Raw genomic sequence first — 25,233 nt, forward strand, 5'->3', positions numbered from 1 at the left:
CCCAATAATTTGTTTGGAATATCCCCGTTGGTTTCTCCAAACAGTCCCGACGTCCATCATTCAACACAATCAGCATTTATTTATCGTAATTCATGGGGATCATGTCCCATAATTTGCGGGCTGTAAAACCAAATAATTAAACAAGTAGGTACTATTTATTATATTTATATTTTTGTTTTAGCTCGCGAAACTACAACACGGCATAGAGTTGTTGCGGTGAAACAGTCGCCTTGAAATCGATGGAACTTCAATTATCCATTTCTCACCTTGAAATAAAATTTAAAAAAAAATCGAAGAGCATCAGGGGTATATTATTAACCAGTCTTTCTAATCGCTAGCTTTATTTTATTCAAATCCATAAAATTCACGAGTTTTTCGACATTTGTTGGCAACTTCCGCGCTAAAAATGGTTGAAAGTGTGGGTGTGGTTCTCTCGCAAAGTCTCATTGATAATACGGACAAATATGGTTCTGTGACCCAGGTTGTGTGCTCCGATCAATGCAACTCTCAGCCAATCAATGATGTTGTAACAAAGCATATTTGACGCTAATTTAAGGGTCGTCGTACCATCCAATCTCCTGCGTCGATTCAAATAGTTTGTTTGTGCTGTGACAGGCTTCACAATTATTCACTAAAAAACATCTGTATATTTTGACAAACGGCCGGGATATGACCTCAGTTCAAAAAAAGACAAAAAAAAAAAAAAGATACAAATCAGTTTTGCAAGTTGGGAAATAAGGTAAACCAGATTGGGGTCGATGATATTCAGTATCGAATGACTTTTGTGTGTACATTTTTTTATCATAGGTTTCAAATTGTTTATCGACTGGGCACCACTGGACACATTTTTTTCTGAAGCCCAATAAATTATTTCTGCATGTCAAGTGCTATTCAATTTTTTACAGGGCATGTGGCTCGTTTTTATTTGAAAATATTTTTTGACTCCCGTGTGCGAAGCACAAAAGGGAGTCTTTGCAGTTACCCTGTCTGTATGTCTGTATGTATGTATGTATGTCACTTTTTTTGTTCCACCGTTATCTCAAGAACCACTAATCAAATTTTGGTGAAACTTGGTACATAGATGCTCTGGGATAATGCGCAGAGTTGATTAGGTTTTGGTAAAAATCTATGAATATTAATTACCTAATTTGCATGATAATTAGCTGATTTTTAGCTATTCCAAGACTGTTCCACTGATATCTGAAGAACCACTCATTGTATTTTGATGAAACTTAGCACATGGATGCTCTGAACCAATACGCAGATTTGATTAGTTTTGGGTAAAAATCTATGAATATTAATTACCTAATTTGCATGATAATTAACTGATTTTAAACTGTTCTATGACTGTTCCACTGATATTTGAAGAACCACTCATTGGATTTCAATGAAACATGGATGTGCTGAACTAATGTGCAGATTTGGTAAGGTTTTGGGTAAAAATCTGTTAATATTATTAATTACCTAATTTACATAATGATTAATCAATTTTCGGTTTTTCCACTGATATCTCATATACTAATCATAACATTTCTATAAAACTTGGTACATATATGTCATATGACACTGCACAGACCTGAGAGTTTTTAGGGTAATATCAGTACATATTAATTACCTAATTTGCATAATTAATTAATTTTCAGCTTTTGATATTTTGAGTAGTAATGATCACGTTTCAATCAAACTTGGTACATAGTTACTTGAGGACTGTGCAGAGACCTCATTAGTTTTTGGGTAAAAATTTGTGCATATTAATCACTTTATTAGCATAATTAGTTAATTTTCAGCTTTTCACCTGATATACACCTGATATGAAGTACTAATCATCACATTTCAATGAGACTTGCGACATAGATATTCTAGGACTATGCAGAGACCTGATTAATTTTGGGATAAATAATTGTGCCTATTAATTACCTAATTTGCATAATTAGTTAATTTTTTGCTGTTCTATGGCTGTTGCACTGATGTCTAAAAACCACTCATTGGATTTCAATGAAACTTTTAAAGAGTACCCATCACATTTCAATGAACCTAGGACTATACACCATATTAGTTTTTGGTAAATATTTATGCTTCTCAATCACCTAATTAACATAATTAATTAATTAATACTGATATCTCAAGTATTGATCATCACATTTGAATAAAACATGGTAAATAAATGCTCTATGACAATAGACAGCCTGATTAATTTTGGGTTAAAATCTGTTCATATTAATTCTCTAATTAGCATAATAATTAATATTTTTTGGTTCTAATCACATTTCAATGAAACTTGGTACAATAACATTGTGCAGACCTTATTAGTTTTACACTTAAATCTGTTCATATTAGTTATCTTATTTGCATAATTAGTTTTCTGCGTTTCCATCAACATCTCAAGTTCAAGTAATTTTAAATTAATTTTTAATGTGTCTCCAATACTCTCAGCACACAGGAGTTCTTTCTAAGCTTTCTTTGATTGTGAGAATACTTTTAAAGTACGTATAGATCGAGCTTAGGTCACTGATCGTGACTTAATTTTGAAAATTGGATGTAAAATTTTACCAGACCGACTCCACCACAACCATCCAATCATAGTTAGAAAAGTACGCACTTGTTTTGGAACTTTGTATCAAGATGGCAGGCGACAATGCCGATGCACCAGGCGACGTACGTGTGTTTTGCATGTATTAGTAGTCCGGGCATGGGATCGGACTCTGCTAAAACTAAACGAAACACAGAAAAATACCACCGAAATGAGGAATCTGAATCTGTTCTCTTACCAGCAAATAAAATGAACGAAAATAAGGTAATTTTATAACAAGAACAGTTTCATTTCGTGTAGCAAATTGCGTTGTATCCGAACGATGATTGCATCGTGTGATTTAAATTTATCACGATTTTCCTTGCAGTCAATATGACACTCGTCACCTTGCAGATTGCAATGTACTTCACAAAGTTTTTGGTACCCAATACTTGCAACATATATTAATTAAACAAGATATATTTTTTAAACAAGATATATTTTACTTTTGGTCATATTTAATTCCCCTTACCGCCTTGAATTTCAAATCGATTACATATCGAACTTCTGTACATGTTTTTTTTTACTCTACTGCCTTTCCATGTGAAAATAATGAGGTCATACTCATGTCACAATACTTTGAAGCTGATGCCATGTTGATGCCATGAGACTGCGAAGCTGAGGCCACGATGATGCCACAGCATAAGCGAGGCGAACACAACTTCAATTGTCAATGACGCGAAGCTGATGCCACAATGATGCGATGCTGAGGCGACAATGAAGCCATGCGTAGGCGACAATGATGCCACAAAAGCCAAAGCTTTCGCGAGAACTGTACTGTACCAAGCGATTGGATCACATCCTACACCAAGCGGTTGGATCACATCCTACACCAAGTGGTTGGATCACATCCTACACCAAGCGGTTGGATCACATCCTACACCAAGCGGTTGGATCACATCCTACACCAAGCGGTTGGATCACATCCTACACCAAGTGGTTGGATCACATCCTACACCAAGCGGTTGGATCACATCCTACACCAAGCGGTTGGATCACATCCTACACCAAGCGGTTGGATCACATCCTACACCAAGCGGTTGGATCACATCCTACACCAAGCGGTTGGATCACATCCTACACCAAGTGGTTGGATCACATCCTACACCAAGCAGTTGGATCGCATCCTACACCAAGCAGTTGGATCACATCCTACACCAAGCGGTTGGATCACATCCTACACCAAGTGATTGGATTGCACCCAATTTTAAGGGGTATGTCTGAAAATAAATGTTTTCAGTATTTTACAAGTTATTAATATTTTCTGTGTATACAGGTTTGGGTGTTGACTGGAGATAAACAAGAGACAGCTGTGAATATCAGTTATTCCTGTGGACATTTTAAACTTGGAATGAGCGAGATGTACCTTGTTAAACAGACTAGTCCAGAACAGTGTCTGGATACCTTGAATGATTTGAAATTGAAGTAAGTTTTTTGGAACTTTCTTTCTTTTATTGTTACCAATTTAGCATTTTTTTTTTTTGCATCTAACCTCAAGAAAATGGATTGTGAAATTCATCAAATACTGTCATTGTTACTATATTCAGTTTTCATTTCACAACCTATATGACTTTTATTATGCCAGGTTAACTGAAGATACAGTACCTAAACATGCATTAGTGGTGGATGGTATGAGCTTGACTTATGCCGTGGAATACCACTGTGATCTATTCAGAAAAATATGTGAAGCATGCATTGCTGTATTATGTTGCAGGATGTCACCGTTACAAAAAGCTGAGGTAAGTGCAGGCATACATGTTATACTTCTTGGTAATTCTTAATTTAGAAATCTATCATCATTTTACTACTGTGGCTCACCATACTAGAATCACATTTATGTTTTTAGCCGATATTGTTTCGTTTATTTTCTTTGATGTGCAAAGTACAAATGAAAGTCACCAAATTTATCCTGTGTGTCTCAGGTCCCATTTGGTAGGGATAAACATACAACCTTTCAAGAAGAGTGGCTTTAAAAGTCGTTCGAGCTGAGAGCTCTGGACTTACTTTTTTACTTGATGGTAACAAAGATCTGTATCAGGTCATAGTTTTGAAATCTATTTTTATCATTATCTACTGATAGGTGGTGAAATTAATGAAGAATTCGGACTCTAAGCCAATCACAGGTGCAATAGGAGATGGTGCGAATGATTGCAGTATGATACAAGAAGCACATATTGGTTTAGGTAAGTCTGTCACCAGTATAAGTCAAATATCTCTGTATCAAAATATAACTAATCCAGACCCTTTGCAGTTAATAAAGTTTGTAATTTATTACCCATAAATAATTTCAAAAATCATGAACAGAATTTGACCCAGGTTTTTCAGCTTATTCTGTTAAGCATATGCTACTGTGAATTCCTGCCATTACATAACATGATAAACTTATTAATTACATGTTGAGCCAGACTTTTACCCAACTTTTTCATGAAGTAATGAAAAAGTCAATGAATTTTTATTCAAAATATTGTATATTTTCATCTTGTTCTGCAAGAATTAAATTCTACACCACCATCCAACCTGTAGAATCAACTCTGAATTCAATATGGCACTAAAAGGAGCTCTTTATGGCTATTATGATATTCATTTAATTCATTGTGATATCTCACTACTTTTTAATGTCCAAAACCCGACTGGTGGGCCACGCAAAATGACGTGGTCCTGAAATATGCACTTGCATATAACTCCAATACCAAAACCGTAGACGTCAGTCGTAAACAAACGTTGAATGTTGATATAAATCTATGCTTCATATAAAGTGTTTTGTTTTTGTTATTAACCAACTACTTTTCTGTAGAAAATACATTTGCAAATACAAATTACTATTTGTATTCATCATAGGTATTATGGGAAAAGAAGGCCGCCAAGCCGTCCGCTGCAGTGACTATGCATTTAGTCGTTTTAAATTTTTACAGAAAGCTTTATTAGTCCATGGACATTGGTTTTATATTAGAGTTACTACTTTAGTACAGTATTTTTTCTACAAGGTAAGTATTTGTTGATAATCCACAACTCAAACCTGATTGGTCTTTCACCTGATTGGTCTTTCACCTGATTGGTCTTTCACCTGATTGGTCTTTCACCTGATTGGTCTTTCACCTGATTGGTCTTTCACCTGTATGGTCTTTCACCTGTATGGTCTTTCACCTGATTGGTCTTTCACCTGATTGGTCTTTCACCTGTATGGTCTTTCACCTGATTGGTCTTTCACCTGTATGGTGTTTCTTGACTAATTATTGAATATTCTCGGGGGGGCATATTTACTTGCTGGCAACCAATCACCGATGAAAACAAAGGCAGAAAACTGTACTTCAGGCTAGCTGTTGAGATTCTCCTTAACAAAACTACACCTACATGTGCAACCTGTATAAATTTGGATGATCAGAGTTACCTCAAAGTTATGATTGTGCTGTTTTCTCAACTTGTTTTCATCAGCTTTTCGGCCATATGTCCACCATACAGATGCCATAGAATTGCACATAACAGTGGTGGGCATCTGAGCAACACAGAGCGTTCATTCTCTGTCCAGAGAATACTGCGATTGTTGTATATTTGCTTCAATTGAAGATGTGCTTCTACATGTAATAGAATAAATATAGTATAGTAGTGTTTTTTGGTTCCTAGTTTTTTGGTTATTCTACTTTGTCAATAAACTGTGACCAGTATTTTTCTTATTAATTTATTTATTATTATTAAATATTTATTATTCAAATGAATCTTTTTATAACTTTTTTTTTTTTTTTTTTTTTACAGAACTTTGCAATGATCACACCTCAATTTTACTTTGCCTTCTTTAATGCTTTCTCGCAACAGGTATGTGTGTAACAATCTGTCTCTGTTTTATAGTCATACATGTGTCAAAGGTCAAATGCTGTCCTCTTTGTATAAGTCATCTCATTATTGAGTGGTTGTGTTAACACATTACCTGCTGAAATCAGGTCCAGATGGGCATAATTTCCAACTAGCTACAGGTCCAGAATAAATGTGTTAAAAATGCAGTGAAACCATTTTGTGATCTTTTTTTTTCAAATTTTAAAACATTTTTGTGTTAGATGACATTCACTGTTGATTTTGGTTATACAAGCAAATAAATTGATGAATTTGTGGGCTAGATTTGACAAGTCTATTGAAAATATCACTATAAAAAATTGTTTGACTTCCCTTTCAAAATTTATGAAAACAGATTTCCTATAAAATGAAGCAGTTCACTATAAATCAGAAGAAAAAAATATATATATTTTGCATCATTGCTTTGTCATATAATATCAACCATCATTCAAATTATTGTTATGCTTGAAACATATTATTCATAAATGCATTAAGAATGCAGATTACAACCACTGTGTTTTCATGCATTCAGAATGCAGATTTCACCATTACAACCACTGTGTTTTCATGCATTCATTATTCATCTGTCTTTCATTTCAGACTTTATATGAAAGTTTATTTTTAACATTTTATAATGTCACATTTACATCACTACCTATCCTTATTTACGGGATATTTGAACAAAATCTAAGTGCAAGAACATTGATGCTGCATCCCCAATTGTATATTGACTTAAAACACAATGCCAGCCTTACATGGTGGAAATACTGCTATTGGATCGTATTAGGTAAGGTTATCATGTTTAAAGGGGCGTGTCATGAAAGATTAAAGTGAGCCTTTCATAAAATGTTGACTACTTAGTAAGAATTTGTTATTCTGGATGACTCAGTTTTTGGACATTATTGCATAACCTATTAATTCTTTGTCAACTCTTATCGATAAGTTTTAGAACATCTTTAAATGGTGCATTATGGGTAATTTACATAAGCAATGTACCCTTTGAATTACAATTGAGTTTGCAAATTTATTTAGCAAAACCAACTCAAAGAACTAATCTAACACTTTGTGAGTTCACTGATGTCTTTTTAGCAACCCCTATTTATGCATCTCAATTTCCATTGTCAGATTTATTTATAATTCAGGTTACTTTGTTTGTTTTGCAAAATCCTTGCCAAACTTAACCTGTTCAGATTATAATGACACTTGAATAATGAATAAATCAGATCATGGAAGTTAGTTGTCATTTCACCATCATTGCCCTCTATCCTACACTTTTATTTACCCGACTGTTCATTTGAAGGAGATTATAATTAATTTATCAGTGTTGTTGGACTTGTATCTGACATAACAAAAAATGTGTGCATTGCAGGATGTACCACATTTGCTGTTGACTTGTATTATCGGTACTATGGGCGAACCAATTCATCTGCATTCATATTAACCTATTACTTCAAAAAACCTAAGGGGTTTATAATAATTAAAGCAGCTGTAATGTCACATTCAATTATTGAGACCCCCTAGGTTTACACAAGAATGCAAAGATTTGGTTGGTGAATTAAACTATGAAAAACATGAGAAATAAACATGAATTTAAATCCCATAATATGCACATATTTTGTCTTGTAAAATGTCACTTACCAGTCCACACATTGTAATATACAGATTATAATCTCATCAGAGTACAATGTTATGATTTTTGTTGTTCCAGACAGTCTATGAAGAATTTATGCTCACTTTCTTCAATATTACCTTCACTGCTTTACCTATTCTAATCTACGGAATATTTGAACAAAACTACTCAGCTGATACACTAATGAAACACCCGACACTCTATCGGGAAATAACACGAAATAAAGCACTAACATTGTGGGAATATGTATATTGGATATCCTTAGGTAAGGTTGAATCAGTTTGGACATCATATGTGTCATCCGTAGAAAACCTGTTTTCATTAAATCTACATTTAAAGGTGACATCGTTGAGGGGTGCAGGTCAATTCCAGTATTTGTATTCATATTGTACAGTTTTAGTCACATAAGCGTGTCTTAGATACATTAAAGGTAACATTGTTGAGTGATGCAGTCAATTCCAGTATTTGTATTCATATTGTACAGTTTTAGTCACATAACCGTGTCTTAGATTCATTAAAGGTAACATCGTTGAGTGATGCAGGTCAATTACAGTATTTGTATTCATATTGTACAGCTTTAGCCACATAAGTGTGTCTTAGATTCATTAAAGGTAACATCGTTGAGGGGTGCAGGTCAATTCTAGTATTTGTATTCATATTGTACAGTTTTAGTCACATAACCGTGTCTTAGATTCATTAAAGGTAACATTGTTGAGGGATGCAGGTCAATTCCAGTATTTGTATTCATATTGTACAGTTTTAGTCACATAACCGTGTCTTAGATTCATTAAAGGTAACATCGTTGAGTGATGCAGGTCAATTACAGTATTTGTATTCATATTGTACAGCTTTAGCCACATAAGTGTGTCTTAGATTCATTAAAGGTAACATCGTTGAGGGGTGCAGGTCAATTCTAGTATTTGTATTCATATTGTACAGTTTTAGTCACATAACCGTGTCTTAGATTCATTAAAGGTAACATTGTTGAGGGATGCAGGTCAATTCCAGTATTTGTATTCATATTGTACAGTTTTAGTCACATAAGCGTGTCTTAGATACATTAAAGGTAACATTGTTGAGTGATGCAGGTCAATTCCAGTATTTGTATTCATATTGTACAGTTTTAGTCACATAAGTGTGTCTTAGATTCATTAAAGGCAACATTGTTGATTGATGCAGTCAATTCCAGTATTTGTATTCATATTGTACAGTTTTAGTCACATAACCGTGTCTTAGATTCATTAAAGGTAACATCGTTGAGTGATGCAGGTCAATTACAGTATTTGTATTCATATTGTACAGCTTTAGCCACATAAGTGTGTCTTAGATTCATTAAAGGTAACATCGTTGAGGGGTGCAGGTCAATTCCAGTATTTGTATTCATATTGTACAGTTTTAGTCACATAACCGTGTCTTAGATTCATTAAAGGTAACATTGTTGAGGGATGCAGGTCAATTCCAGTATTTGTATTCATATTGTACAGTTTTAGTCACATAACCGTGTCTTAGATTCATTAAAGGTAACATCGTTGAGTGATGCAGGTCAATTCCAGTATTTGTATTCATATTGTACAGTTTTAGTCACATAACCGTGTCTTAGATTCATTAAAGGTAACATCGTTGATTGATGCAGGTCAATTCCAGTATTTGTATTCATATTGTACAGTTTTAGTCACATAAGCGTATCTTAGATTCATTAAAGGTAATATCATTGATTGATGCAGGTCAATTACAGTATTTGTATTCATATTGTACAGTTTTAGTCACATAAGTGTGTCTTAGATTCATTAAGGTAACATCATTGATTGATGCAGGTCAATTACAGTATTTGTATTCATATTGTACAGTTTTAGTCACATAACCGTGTCTTAGATTCATTAAAGGTAACATTGTTGAGGGATGCAGGTCAATTCCAGTATTTGTATTCATATTGTACAGTTTTAGTAACATAAGTGTGTCTTAGATTCATTAAAGGTAACATTGTTGATTGATGCAGGTCAATTCCAGTATTTGTATTCATATTGTACAGTTTTAGTCACATAATCGTGTCTTAGATTCATTAAAGGTAACATTGTTGAGGGATGCAGGTCAATTCCAGTATTTGTATTCATATTGTACAGTTTTAGTCACATAACCGTGTCTTAGATTCATTAAAGGTAACATTGTTGAGGGATGCAGGTCAATTCCAGTATTTGTATTCATATTGTACAGCTTTAGTAACATAAGTGTGTCTTAGATTCATTAAAGGTAACATTGTTGAGTGATGCAGGTCAATTACAGTATTTGTATTCATATTGTACATCTTTAGTCACATAAGTGTGTCTTAGATTCATTAAAGGTAACATCGTTGATTGATGCAGGTCAATTCCAGTATTTGTATTCATATTGTACAGTTTTAGTCACATAAGCGTATCTTAGATTCATTAAAGGTAACATCATTGATTGATGCAGGTCAATTACAGTATTTGTATTCATATTGTACAGTTTTAGTCACATAAGTGTGTCTTAGATTCATTAAAGGTAACATCATTGATTGATGCAGGTCAATTCCAGTATTTGTATTCATATTGTACAGTTTTAGTAACATAAGTGTGTCTTAGATTCATTAAAGGTAACATTGTTGAGTGATGCAGGTCAATTACAGTATTTGTATTCATATTGTACAGTTTTAGTAACATAAGTGTGTCTTAGATTCATTAAAGGTAACATTGTTGAGTGATGCAGGTCAATTACAGTATTTGTATTCATATTGTACAGTTTTAGTAACATAAGTGTGTCTTAGATTCATTAAAGGTAACATTGTTGATTGATGCAGGTCAATTACAATATTTGTATTCATATTGTACAGTTTTAGTCACATAACCGTGTCTTAGATTCATTAAAGGTAACATCATTGATTGATGCAGGTCAATTACAGTATTTGTATTCATATTGTACAGTTTTAGTCACATAACCGTGTCTTAGATTCATTAAAGGTAACATCGTTGAGTGATGCAGGTCAATTACAGTATTTGTATTCATATTGTACAGTTTTAGTCACATAAGTGTGTCTTAGATTCATTAAAGGTAACATCATTGATTGATGCAGGTCAATTCCAGTATTTGTATTCATATTGTACAGTTTTAGTAACATAAGTGTGTCTTAGATTCATTAAAGGTAACATTGTTGATTGATGCAGGTCAATTCCAGTATTTGTATTCATATTGTACATCTTTAGTCACATAAGTGTGTCTTAGATTCATTAAAGGTAACATCGTTGATTGATGCAGGTCAATTCCAGTATTTGTATTCATATTGTATAGTTTTAGTCACATAAGCGTATCTTAGATTCATTAAAGGTAACATCATTGATTGATGCAGGTCAATTACAGTATTTGTATTCATATTGTACAGTTTTAGTCACATAAGTGTGTCTTAGATTCATTAAAGGTAACATCATTGATTGATGCAGGTCAATTCCAGTATTTGTATTCATATTGTACAGTTTTAGTAACATAAGTGTGTCTTAGATTCATTAAAGGTAACATTGTTGAGTGATGCAGGTCAATTACAGTATTTGTATTCATATTGTACAGTTTTAGTAACATAAGTGTGTCTTAGATTCATTAAAGGTAACATTGTTGATTGATGCAGGTCAATTACAGTATTTGTATTCATATTGTACAGTTTTAGTCACATAACCGTGTCTTAGATTCATTAAAGGTAACATCATTGATTGATGCAGGTCAATTACAGTATTTGTATTCATATTGTACAGTTTTAGTCACATAACCGTGTCTTAGATTCATTAAAGGTAACATTGTTGAGGGATGCAGGTCAATTCCAGTATTTGTATTCATATTGTACAGTTTTAGTAACATAAGTGTGTCTTAGATTCATTAAAGGTAACATTGTTGAGGGATGCAGGTCAATTCCAGTATTTGTATTCATATTGTACAGTTTTAGTCACATAACCGTGTCTTAGATTCATTAAAGGTAACATCGTTGAGTGATGCAGGTCAATTCCAGTATTTGTATTCATATTGTACAGTTTTAGTAACATAAGTGTGTCTTAGATTCATTAAAGGTAACATCGTTGATTGATGCAGGTCAATTCCAGTATTTGTATTCATATTGTACAGTTTTAGTCACATAACCGTGTCTTAGATTCATTAAAGGTAACATCGTTGAGTGATGCAGGTCAATTCCAGTATTTGTATTCATATTGTACAGTTTTAGTCACATAACCGTGTCTTAGATTCATTAAAGGTAACATTGTTGAGTGATGCAGGTCAATTCTAGTATTTGTATTCATATTGTACAGCTTTAGTCACATAAGTGTGTCTTAGATTCATTAAAGGTAACATCGTTGATTGATGCAGGTCAATTACAGTATTTGTATTCATATTGTACAGTTTTAGTCACATAACCGTGTCTTAGATTCATTACAGGTAACATTGTTGAGGGATGCAGGTCAATTCAAGTATTTGTATTCATATTGTACAGTATTAGTCACATAACCGTGTCTTAGATTCATTAAAGGTAACATTGTTGAGGGATGCAGGTCAATTCCAGTATTTGTATTCATATTGTACAGTTTTAGTAACATAAGTGTGTCTTAGATTCATTAAAGGTAACATTGTTGAGGGATGCAGGTCATTTCCAGTATTTGTATTCATATTGTACAGTTTTAGTCACATAACCGTGTCTTAGATTCATTAAAGGTAACATCGTTGAGTCATGCAGGTCAATTCCAGTTTTTGTATTCATATTGTACAGTTTTAGTCACATAACCGTGTCTTAGATTCATTAAAGGTAACATCGTTGAGTCATGCAGGTCAATTCCAGTATTTGTATTCATATTGTACAGTTTTAGTCACATAACCGTGTCTTAGATTCATTAAAGGTAACATTGTTGAGGGATGCAGGTCAATTCCAGTATTTGTATTCATATTGTACATCTTTAGTCACATAAGTGTGTCTTAGATTCATTAAAGGTAACATCGTTGATTGATGCAGGTCAATTCCAGTATTTGTATTCATATTGTATAGTTTTAGTCACATAAGCGTATCTTAGATTCATTAAAGGTAACATCATTGATTGATGCAGGTCAATTACAGTATTTGTATTCATATTGTACAGTTTTAGTCACATAAGTGTGTCTTAGATTCATTAAAGGTAACATCATTGATTGATGCAGGTCAATTCCAGTATTTGTATTCATATTGTACAGTTTTAGTAACATAAGTGTGTCTTAGATTCATTAAAGGTAACATTGTTGAGTGATGCAGGTCAATTACAGTATTTGTATTCATATTGTACAGTTTTAGTAACATAAGTGTGTCTTAGATTCATTAAAGGTAACATTGTTGATTGATGCAGGTCAATTACAGTATTTGTATTCATATTGTACAGTTTTAGTCACATAACCGTGTCTTAGATTCATTAAAGGTAACATCATTGATTGATGCAGGTCAATTACAGTATTTGTATTCATATTGTACAGTTTTAGTCACATAACCGTGTCTTAGATTCATTAAAGGTAACATTGTTGAGGGATGCAGGTCAATTCCAGTATTTGTATTCATATTGTACAGTTTTAGTAACATAAGTGTGTCTTAGATTCATTAAAGGTAACATTGTTGAGGGATGCAGGTCAATTCCAGTATTTGTATTCATATTGTACAGTTTTAGTCACATAACCGTGTCTTAGATTCATTAAAGGTAACATCGTTGAGTGATGCAGGTCAATTCCAGTATTTGTATTCATATTGTACAGTTTTAGTAACATAAGTGTGTCTTAGATTCATTAAAGGTAACATCGTTGATTGATGCAGGTCAATTCCAGTATTTGTATTCATATTGTACAGTTTTAGTCACATAACCGTGTCTTAGATTCATTAAAGGTAACATCGTTGAGTGATGCAGGTCAATTCCAGTATTTGTATTCATATTGTACAGTTTTAGTCACATAACCGTGTCTTAGATTCATTAAAGGTAACATTGTTGAGTGATGCAGGTCAATTCTAGTATTTGTATTCATATTGTACAGCTTTAGTCACATAAGTGTGTCTTAGATTCATTAAAGGTAACATCGTTGATTGATGCAGGTCAATTACAGTATTTGTATTCATATTGTACAGTTTTAGTCACATAACCGTGTCTTAGATTCATTACAGGTAACATTGTTGAGGGATGCAGGTCAATTCAAGTATTTGTATTCATATTGTACAGTATTAGTCACATAACCGTGTCTTAGATTCATTAAAGGTAACATTGTTGAGGGATGCAGGTCAATTCCAGTATTTGTATTCATATTGTACAGTTTTAGTAACATAAGTGTGTCTTAGATTCATTAAAGGTAACATTGTTGAGGGATGCAGGTCATTTCCAGTATTTGTATTCATATTGTACAGTTTTAGTCACATAACCGTGTCTTAGATTCATTAAAGGTAACATCGTTGAGTCATGCAGGTCAATTCCAGTTTTTGTATTCATATTGTACAGTTTTAGTCACATAACCGTGTCTTAGATTCATTAAAGGTAACATCGTTGAGTCATGCAGGTCAATTCCAGTATTTGTATTCATATTGTACAGTTTTAGTCACATAACCGTGTCTTAGATTCATTAAAGGTAACATTGTTGAGGGATGCAGGTCAATTCCAGTATTTGTATTCATATTGTACAGTTTTAGTCACATAACCGTGTCTTAGATTCATTAAAGGTAACATTGTTGAGGGATGCAGGTCAATTCCAGTATTTGTATTCATATTGTACAGTTTTAGTCACATAACCGTGTCTTAGATTCATTAAAGGTAACATTGTTGAGGGATGCAGGTCAATTCCAATATTTGTATTCATATTGTACAGTTTTAGTCACATAACCGTGTCTTAGATTCATTAAAGGTAACATTGTTGAGGTATGCAGGTCAATTCCAGTATTTGTATTACCGGTACTCTTGCTCTATATAAATGGATTGAAAAGTGTGTCATACTCACCTGGAGAGTGTACTAACATCCCACCTGTGACAAACTACTTTCCTGTCAATTCTGCACACTTATCACTGATTTGTTCATACAGCCCTTGGCTAGTTCATAAAAGTTAATAATTTACATCCATTGATCAAAAACTCTTTCAGGTTTATCAAGTTCATATTCTTCGCAAAAAAATATTATTCAAACTACATGTAATTATAAAATATTTGTTATCAAGTATGTTGTGGGAAAAGAATATTTACAATCTGAGCTACTTATTAGGCAGTTACTGTTGATTCCAATTGTTTACAAATTGTAGATGATTTAATTTGTTTTCAAAGATCATCACCATGAATAAACTTTGAACCATATTAGGCTGCCAGGGTCTATTCATATATGTGTATGACATGGTCAATAACAGCAGAAACAAGCAATGGGTTTTAAGACTTTTTAATCAGTGTTTTGGTATATATGTAATAATAAATGCTCTATATTTCATAAAGTGCCAGTACATCGTTAATAGATTTGTTGTTATTTACAGGTCTGTACCACTCTGTGTGTTTCTTCTTTGGTACATTGCTTCTGTTTTCAGATGATGTTTCACTATTACCAAGTTCAAAGGTAAGTCCATTGGTTAATTACATGTATATGTAGTCCTACGAGAAGTCATAATTGATTATCGCCAATGTTGTTTGTTTCAATGTTACTCTGGCTGTGTCTTCTGATTTCAATTTAAGTACGAACTATTACCAATACAACAATGAATATATATGTATCACTGCAACTCTATGCAATGGTGTAGCATGCCAAACATCCAGAGCACCAGTACACATTGTGCTTGTTCATGATATTTTATCTCAATTTCCATTGGAATGTGAATATTTTTTTTTAATGTTTGAATAGTTATTCTTGAAAATATATACACTAGCTTGTCAATAATTAGCAATAATTATGAAACCACATAAAAATACAGAATCCAGGCTAGCCTGACACAATTCATCTCGTGAAGGTTGGCAGCATATGCACCAAGTTGTGTGTATTCTGAATCATGTTAAAATCTATCATGAAATTTAAGTCATTTCAAGTGTCTAATAAATGCGTTTCTTTTTTTGTAGCAATATGGTATCTGGACTTTTGGTTCTGTTATCATGACACTGGTTGTATTGGTTGTTAACATTAAGGTATTTTGTTGAATCAATTAGTATTAAATTTGCATTCATTCATGTTGCTGTGTTTGGGTTTTGGTCTGTTATGTGAAATTTTTGATGGTATAAATACACATAAATTATGAGAATTCAATATTTTTTAGCATATTATAAATATTTGTGATCATTTTGACTTCCTTTTTGTTTATTTGTTTGAATTTAATTTCTCGTCTTAGTCAAAAATAAAAGTGTTATAAAAGTGCAGTTGTGATTACCTGAACAGGGAGATGGGGGACCACATAATGAATGCCTTATGCAAATCCCACACATAGTAGCCAAGATGTTGTTCAGCTTGTGTTCAGAAGCAACCATATCCATGTACCTGTTTGCCCCCCCCCCCCCCCCGAGAGCAAATATTTATAGTCCTGACAATGAAATAGAGGAATGTTACATGTATTCTTTTTCTTCAGTTTTAGTATATGCTGAAAACATAAAACCTTATTGACCACACCACAGGTGTTTTACAATGTCACCTTTGGATTTGTTGATGTATTTTAACAATGTTTATACCGGTATGCTTCTTTTTAACAGTTATGTTATGAAACACGTCACTGGGATGGTATTTGGATATTCTCAATGGCATTAACATTAATAGGATACTTTGTTCTTCTCATGTTATACAGTGGTGTGTTCTGGTAAGCACTTTTGTAATCTTTTACCAACAGAAATAGACATGTTTACAATAAACTTTTACTAATAAATTTCAGTGTTAGAAATTTTGATGATTCGTGAAAATCAAGCCTGCTTCCTGTGTAATAATTCATGATTTTTTCGATTTCTCTTTTTAGTCCCCGTTCGGATGCAGTCCGAAAACGGGGACTTATGTTTTGACCTCCGTGTGTCTGTGCGTGCGTCTGTGCGTGCGTCCGTCCGGACCTGTATTATAGAAATGCCTGAATCAATCACAATCAAACTTCACACATACATCATACATGATATTATACATATGCACGTCAATTTGTTTCACGATCTGATTCAAGATGGCCGAATGGCGGCCATTTTTGTGCTAAAAATCATCAAAATCAAGCATTTCTCGGCTGTTTACAGATGGATTTTGTTCAAACTTTGTATATACATTAGACGTTATAAGACCTTGATGCACATCATTTTATTTTACGATCTGATTCAAGATGGTCGAATAGCGGCCATTTTTGTGCTAAAAAATCCTAAAAATTAAGCATTTCTCGGCTGTTTACAGATGGATTTTGTTCAAACTTAGTATATACATTAGTCATTGAAGGACCTTGATGCACATCATTTTGTTTTACGATCTGATTCAAGATGGTCGAATGGCGGCCATTTTTGTGCTAATAAATCCTAAAAATCAAGCATTTCTCGGCTGTTTACAAATGGATTTTGTTCAAACTTGGTATATACATTAGATATTATGGGACCTTGATGCAAATAATTTTGTTTTTCAGATAAGATTCAAAATGGCCGACTGGTGGCCATTTTGTATTAATGAATGTGGTTCTTGTGCCATATCTCTGACTTGCTTTCACTGATTATGTTCAAATTTTAAATATTCATTATACAAAAAATACATCATTTCATAGATAGACAGATATATTGGTTTGACGATTCTATTCAAAATGGCCAAATGGTGGCCATTTTTGTGCTAAAAAACATCAAATATCAAGCATTTCTGGATGGATTTCGTTCAAACTTGGTACATAAATTAGACATTACAGGTTCCTGATGCACATCATTTATTTTTCAGATTGGATTCAAAATGGCTGTCTGGCAGCCACTTTGTTTTAATGAATGGGCTTCTAGAGCCATATCTCTTAAATGCTTTGACTGATTATATTCAAATTTTATATATTCATTATACATCATGATTATATATATACATGTATTCAAAATGGCTGATTTTGAATGCTGTTCCAGAGCAATATCTCTCAATATGGACAAGTACTTGTTAGACGATCAGATACAAATGTCAATCATTTTAATGTTAAAAAATCATATTCCTGACATGGTTATATTCCAGCTATATTACTATAAACAAAACTATATATCTTAAATTTGATAACTAACGGGGACTGTGCCATGCATGGATTGTTTTTTATCAAACCGTACACAAAATATATTTAGGGAATATTAAGGAATTTTAAAAGAATTTTCACACTGACAAACTACAGTTTATATAGTGTTACATAATGTTCACTCACAATTACATTTCCTCTGATGATTTATTTGCACAGCACATTGTTTGCTTCTGCCAACCCTTCAGCAGTCAGTGGAAAATTAAATGTAGTTTTAATTATGTAAAATATACTTCTGATTGAGATTAGTGTTGTGACCGATTTGCTGACAGGAGTGGTGGCTGTAAAACTACTGCAAAGTAAGAAAGCTTGTACTATAAGTCATGCATGGATACAGGGTAATAAAATGCATTGACAAGCATCTGCAGTGTGTTTTGGGAACACTTGCATTGTCATGTGCATTAAACATGTGCACATAGTCTGAATGATGGAAAATATGAATGTGAACTGTTCTCCTGGCTGAAAATACTTACCATGTGTTTTGGTATTGATGTGTGCCAATACCAGAGTCAGTTTACTTGACTAATATTTTGCATTCATTGGTGTGTACTGGTAAATCATTTTAACCAAAACCTAGCTCAATAGCATTGCTGAGTTACATTATAAATAATAATCATATTTATTCAGATATAGTGGCATAAATATATACAAAGTGAAAAGTAAGTAAATAATATTAGAGAGCTCTGTAAAATAGTTAAAAAATTAATAACAATGTGACTGATTAAAATTTCATTATATGAATGTGATGAAGAAATATACTTGGCTAAATTGCGCAAGATTAGAATTAATTAAAGTTGATCCTAATATCTCTTAGCAACAGTTGTTCATCATCTTCTTTCAACATCCTCTGCTATAATAATGATCTATAATGTATTTATAATTTTTTCATTAAAAATTGAATGAACATTGCCATGATAAGCTTTAATATTATTAATAATATATTTGATTACAATAACCTTTAATTATTTTGACACATATTTCTATATTGTTTTATTTTAGGTATGACTTCTCAGACGTGTTCAACATGTACTGGGTATTTTACTATATGATGGCAAGCCCATCATTTTGGTTGGCATTGTTGGTTATCATTGTTATCTGTGTCTTACCAGACTTTGTTATCAAATGTGTTCTCTACTTCTGTTATCCTGAGAAGAGCTCAGCGGCCAAGGTAAGTACTATCGTCATTGTCTGTCGCCCTCTCAGTGCTGGTAATTATATCCAATCCTATAAGCTTACAGTGCATTACTGTATGAAGGGTTACACTTTAATTTTGTAAGTTGTAATTGCTAAATATTGATACTAGGATTTACTTTTTAGCTTTAATGTTCACTGAAAACCACAATTTGGGTTGAAATATTTATTATTTCCTCTGATTTTGTTCTTGAGAGACGCTTATATATTGACGCTTCTATTCATACTGCATTTGTTCACATATTAAATAAACAATGCTTTTTTTAGGGGACTGTGATTATACAAATTATACCCAGATGCAAATTATACAACATTTGCTACATATTTGTATGTTAATATATTCATATCACTCGTTTGATTCAATCATATAACATGTACTTGTCACCGGTCAGTTCATTTTGTTTTGTATCATCCGGATCATCACCGTGGTTACCATATCAGGTAATTATTATCACTGTATATTACCTTGTATGCTTTATTACGTTATGATATAGCACTATATTTCATATGTATCACATTGGCAAAAATTCATCATTAAATCAAGGTACTGTTGACTGTTAAAAGCCAAAGGTCATGGCACCATGACCCTCATTTTATATGGCTGAAAAAAACCTTTAACCTCGAGCATGCATGATACAGAGTTTCAACATTTATCACCTTACTTGTAAATATACAATTGGCCCCTATCTATTTGTAAATATTTGCCATGCGAGCACTTCTGACGCACATGCACTGTTTGGGCAACAGCACACTTGTACATGCACCGTTGTAGAAATCCATAATTCCTAATAAAAACAAAAATTCCTGGTGCATGATATTTATGCTGTATACATTAGTGATGTGAACATGTATTATCTTCTTCTTCAGTTCTTTGTAGTAAATATCAATACAATACATTGAAAGAATTATAGTGTGCCCTCTACTGACCAACTTTGACTTTTTGACTGTCACATTAGAGGGCGCACCACTGCATACTGCTAACAAACTGTATGCTTTCCCCATTTGTCATTGCTCTTTGTGTGGTCTTTTGATGTCACTCATTTTGTCTTATTACACATCAGTATCTCATCATATGCAACACTGTACTGCATGCTCAACCAAAAATGTATTTATTCTTTTGTTGTAGAAAATCTTTCTCTTCTTGGAGTGTTTCTAGATATAACAGTTGTCTTATAATACAACAGATTAAAAGTTGTCTTAATTTCTTGACTCTTATCAATACAGTTTTGTGAAACTTTTCTATTCATTTAAATTCAAGTAATTTCACACTTATTTTTCATTATATTTTAACACATTACCTTACTAAAACAATTTGCACAGTGTACCGTGACTAAACTATGCATGTTTTCCTTAATAGTGTAATCAACATTCTTATTGGAACTAAAGCTATTTGTGAGCTCTTTTTATTTGCTTGATGTTGTAAACTTACCTAGGAGATGTAACATAGAATCAAACAAAACCACCTAGTTCACCTCTGATAATGAAATGGCAGTTCACTATTTATATATATCTTGAGGATCGTGTGTTATTTATTACAAAAGAATGCGTCTTCTCCAAATCTGCAAGTGGAGGTTTCATTCAAATCAAGCAGATTAAACTTGCATACATTGAGACCTGATAAAGCATTCTAATAATACATGCAAATAATTGACTGGGTAGAACCCTTAAGTGATTTACAAGACATTTAAAACTGGCATTGTATTATGTATGAGAAAACATTTACAATTATTGTACTTGCATAGTGAAGTATGTATTCCATTCGGTCTATGTTACATTCGTTTGTAAGTATACACCATTGACATCTGTGATTGCATTGGTTATATAAACTATATTCACACTCATGTATTTGTATGTTTTCATACCACAGAGAGAATACTATGGTGATGTCAAGTCCTCACGCAAGGTAATAAGCTCTCCATTCTGGGCTAGACGCTCTAAAAGTAGTTCTTTCAACAGTACCGGTAGCTTACCGACCAAGTCCCAGACCCCTTGGGAAGCAGACCAAGAACCAAGCAAGTTACCCGGTTATGATACCATTTCTGAAACAAGCGTTTTTGAAGATGTTCCTGAGAATGGCATCCCTATGACATTCATGTCAGAAATGAAAGCTTGCAATGGCAGCAATGTTAGGCTAGAGAATCCCGAAACTATTTCCTTAAGTAGTTTTGATACAAGTGAGAGTGGAGAGGAGACACGTTTAACTGGAGATTTTGAAACAAACCACACTACACAGAGTTCACGTAATAAAACTACTGTCCACTCTGATAGTAGTTTTGACACCAGTCTTGAGGGGGAGGATAGTCTGTTGACTGGTGATAAACCATCTGCTAGTGATATAGCAGTAGTAGTTGTATAAACAATGTCAGTGTCTTTTTTTATTGTACTTAATTCAATCAAAGTTATTGTATGGTTTAGAAATACTGAGGAAAATAAGGTAAAATTGTAGGTGCATGTATGTAAGGATGTTTTTGATCATCAGCAGCATTGCTCAAAATGTTGAATGATAAGTGATAATATCATCGATACTAGTTACCTGTGCAGTTAAAAAAAATGACTGAACATTTCACTGTGTTCCTGTTTAATTATTCTGTCTAATTATTATTAGGCAATATTAATAATATTAACCAGCAGGTTGATAGCTGGAGGCAGATACTGCATTTACAGGTACCTGATTCATAATTTGTTATCCATGATTGGGACCTAATTTGCATATCTATATGTATTTGTTGTTAATATTAACCAGCAGGTTGAGGCAGATATTGCATTTATCTGATTCATAATCCATGATTGGGACCTAATTTGCATATCTGTTTTGTTTGGTTGTTTGCTGTTGCTCTCCTCACAAAAAACAGCAGTTTAAATGTTCCTTATAATGGGAATGTTTAATAGTGTAGATCAGTCAATTTCACATTTTACAAATTTCTGAAATGCACAATTTGTTCTGGTGTCTATGAACATCCATACATACAATAGGCCATGGCAGATATTTGTATACCGGTACTGGCAAATAAATAGTACAAGTCGCAAACGTATTCACCTAGCTTCCAACAATCACAGATAAACACTGGATAGTGGAAATAAAATATATAATAGTGTCTCAGTTTTATGGCTATTAGGTATGTTATGAATATATTTGATTTTCTTATGTTGTTGAGTATAGTTGTCATTTCCATGTCCATGTCAGAGCATAGAGTTCCTTCATTCTTTTCATCTGGATTTTTTTTTTGTCAGTAGTCTAAAAAAAAATTTTTACGATGAAAAGGTTTTCTGTCATTTTTTTGTTCTTTCATCAGCTTCAAGCATTGACCACTGTCGGAAATATTATCATTTGCCAAGATTGTGTATGATATAAATGAATGGCAATGCAAGCCTCATTGTACAGCCGGTGATTACAACATACAGGTGCATTCATTACTGTGGATGTTACCATGGAAACCAACTTTCCATTAGGCACCAACTGTTGTGCAATTGTGGAATATGGTACATTGTGTTCAATTCAGGGCTGTATCTCTCATATTTGTTGCAGGTTTGCGATGGTTTGACTGAATTGTACCATTCTGAGTTGGCACTGACACTAAGAAGTTGAGTTGTTCTGGAATTGTGCATGGGTGATTGTTGGAAAGGGTATGCCTCTGCCCCGTTGCAAAAACAAGAATTTTTGAGAATATGGAGAGTACAATAAATAGTCAGTTTCATTTTATGCATTTAGAAGAGAAACCTAGTTTACATAGCTTCTAACTGAATTGAATTTTCGTCTTGTTTTTCTGACCAGGTTTACCTAGCATTTAGGAATGATGTTATTATGATGGAGACATAATTATGCGTAGATGCTCTCTCAAACATTGACTTAAACATTTCCAGTTTACGTGTAGACTTGCTTGAGTATTAATAGTGATAGCTGTGTCAAGTTTATTGTAATTTTTTTTATGATCAGATTCTGCATTAATTAAACCAAATACATGATGCAAGATGTGGATGTTCATTACTGCAGAAACAACTAAAAACTTTTTTTTTTCAGCCATTGAGTCTCCCCCACTGCGCAACTGCCAGACTTAAATATTCCCACTGATCAAACATGCCCTACAAACTCAAGCACTCAGTTACAATAGCGCACATCTCCAGTAAAAGTATGTATCAGCACTCAGAATGGCTGGGTATACAAGTGTTCAGACATAGGATTGGATAACTAAAGATGATAGCATTTATGATTTCTTTTCCAAAATGTATCACTGAGGCACAGGCATTTAATTTGGCTTTAAGCTGTTGATCATCATGCATGGTTTATTTCCATGGATATTATTTGAAGCAAAATTTTCTTGGACTCGTAGTAATTTTGTTAGTTCCAAGAAAACTAAAATGTTACTTTGTTGATACCAAGAAAACTAAAATGTTACTTTGTTGATACCAAGAAAACTAAAATGTTACTTTGTTGATACCAAGAAAACTAAAATGTTACTTTGTTGATACCAAGAAAACTAAAATGTTACTTTGTTGATACCAAGAAAACTAAAATGTTACTTTGTTGATACCAAGAAAACTAAAATGTTACTTTGTTGATACCAAGAAAACTAAAATGTTACTTTGTTGATACCAAGAAAACTAAAATGTTACTTTGTTGATGCTAAGCAAGATAAATTTGCTGACAAACTACCTACAGTGTCTATTTCCAGTGTATACAAGGGCTAGTTACTATGCAGGACCCAAATATCAAGGCATGGGGTTAATGACTGCCCAAACACTTGCATACTTTAGTAGTTTAACCACAACTCAAGCTGACTTTCTTGTTAGGAATTGATTGGACTGTATTGAATGAGATGTCTGCATGTCTTGAATGACTGATATTCGAATTATCCTATAGTAACTGGTGTTTTTGGTTTACAGGTCATCTCGGGTCAAAAGGTGCATTTTAGAGACATATGAGGGCATGATTTGCTCACATTTTTTTGTTACGCTGATTTTTCATTCCAAAAGTTTGATGACAGTGAGTAGTTAGTTAGTTATGTGACAGCCAAATAATTCATCAACTCAACGACTGTAAAAACTGTTTAGTAGTTTCTGCAGTATGTTCTGTCATGTAAGCTACATGTACGTACATTTCCTTAACAGTTGAGACACTTTGTTGTCAATGTAATTTGTATTTTTCTATAGCAGTGTGAGTTTGTCATTCTTTTTTACATCGATAAGTAAGTATGCTTTAAATCACTAAAGGTTTGTATTTTATGGCGTAAATAATAAAGTATACAAGGCAATGTAGTGTCTATTACATTCTACCTGACTCATTCCATCTAGCCTTCAGATTGACCCACTGATTATTCATTCCTCTCCCTTTTGAAGTTAGTATAATTCTGTTGGGAAAACAACCCTTGTATACACAGGTAGCTTGTACGAATGGTATGTGAAAGCTTACATATTACATGTTCTAGTATTTTCATATTTTTAGTTTGAAAACTGCCTCTTCCCATTAAACAGGCACTCGTGTTGTCTTGATCCATACAACAATGGTTACTGGTTTCCGTTGCATGGACACAAAGAATCGGCCTTCTCTTCCCATTTTAATCTGTCCAAGACCCTCTAGCTTAGTTCATATAATTACCAGCACTGATTCCCCTCTCTAATGTACATGTTTACTGTATGTTATATATTGACACTGACAGCTGCAGAGATTATCTTAACAATCTTGCTAAAACTTGCTTCAAATATTAAAGTTAGTTTTATTTCAAAGTTAAGTAAGAAAAAAAAATACTGACACAAAATATGTCTTTTCATTAATGATATGTGTACATTATTGCGCATAAATACAGTCAAATC

The 25,233-nt window shown here is 33.3% G+C and overlaps 1 protein-coding gene across 5 annotated transcripts in view; it reads left to right on the forward strand.

Annotated features, from left to right (window-relative positions):
- LOC100369159 (phospholipid-transporting ATPase IF-like) overlaps positions 1 to 25,233 on the forward strand; it is an 87,878-nt gene that overhangs the window by 57,167 nt on the left and 5,478 nt on the right. For all 5 annotated transcript variants that reach the window (XR_014930045.1, XM_085501951.1, XM_085501952.1 and 2 more), the window contains exons 18-27: positions 3,846 to 3,994; positions 4,155 to 4,308; positions 4,650 to 4,752; positions 5,408 to 5,553; positions 6,320 to 6,379; positions 6,995 to 7,181; positions 15,523 to 15,602; positions 16,097 to 16,162; positions 16,718 to 16,821; positions 19,234 to 19,402. Coding sequence is in view for 4 of the 5 variants with exons in the window: in XM_085501951.1 (XP_085358077.1) it covers positions 3,846 to 3,994; positions 4,155 to 4,308; positions 4,650 to 4,752; positions 5,408 to 5,553; positions 6,320 to 6,379; positions 6,995 to 7,181; positions 15,523 to 15,602; positions 16,097 to 16,162; positions 16,718 to 16,821; positions 19,234 to 19,402 (1,218 nt within the window). In the remaining variant the exon portion in view is untranslated. The remainder of the gene's footprint in view (positions 1 to 3,845; positions 3,995 to 4,154; positions 4,309 to 4,649; positions 4,753 to 5,407; positions 5,554 to 6,319; positions 6,380 to 6,994; positions 7,182 to 15,522; positions 15,603 to 16,096; positions 16,163 to 16,717; positions 16,822 to 19,233; positions 19,403 to 25,233) is intronic.

Source organism: Saccoglossus kowalevskii, chromosome 1 (genome assembly GCF_978046115.1).
Source record: "Saccoglossus kowalevskii chromosome 1, keSacKowa6.1, whole genome shotgun sequence".
Taxonomy (NCBI): Eukaryota; Metazoa; Hemichordata; class Enteropneusta; family Harrimaniidae; genus Saccoglossus; species Saccoglossus kowalevskii.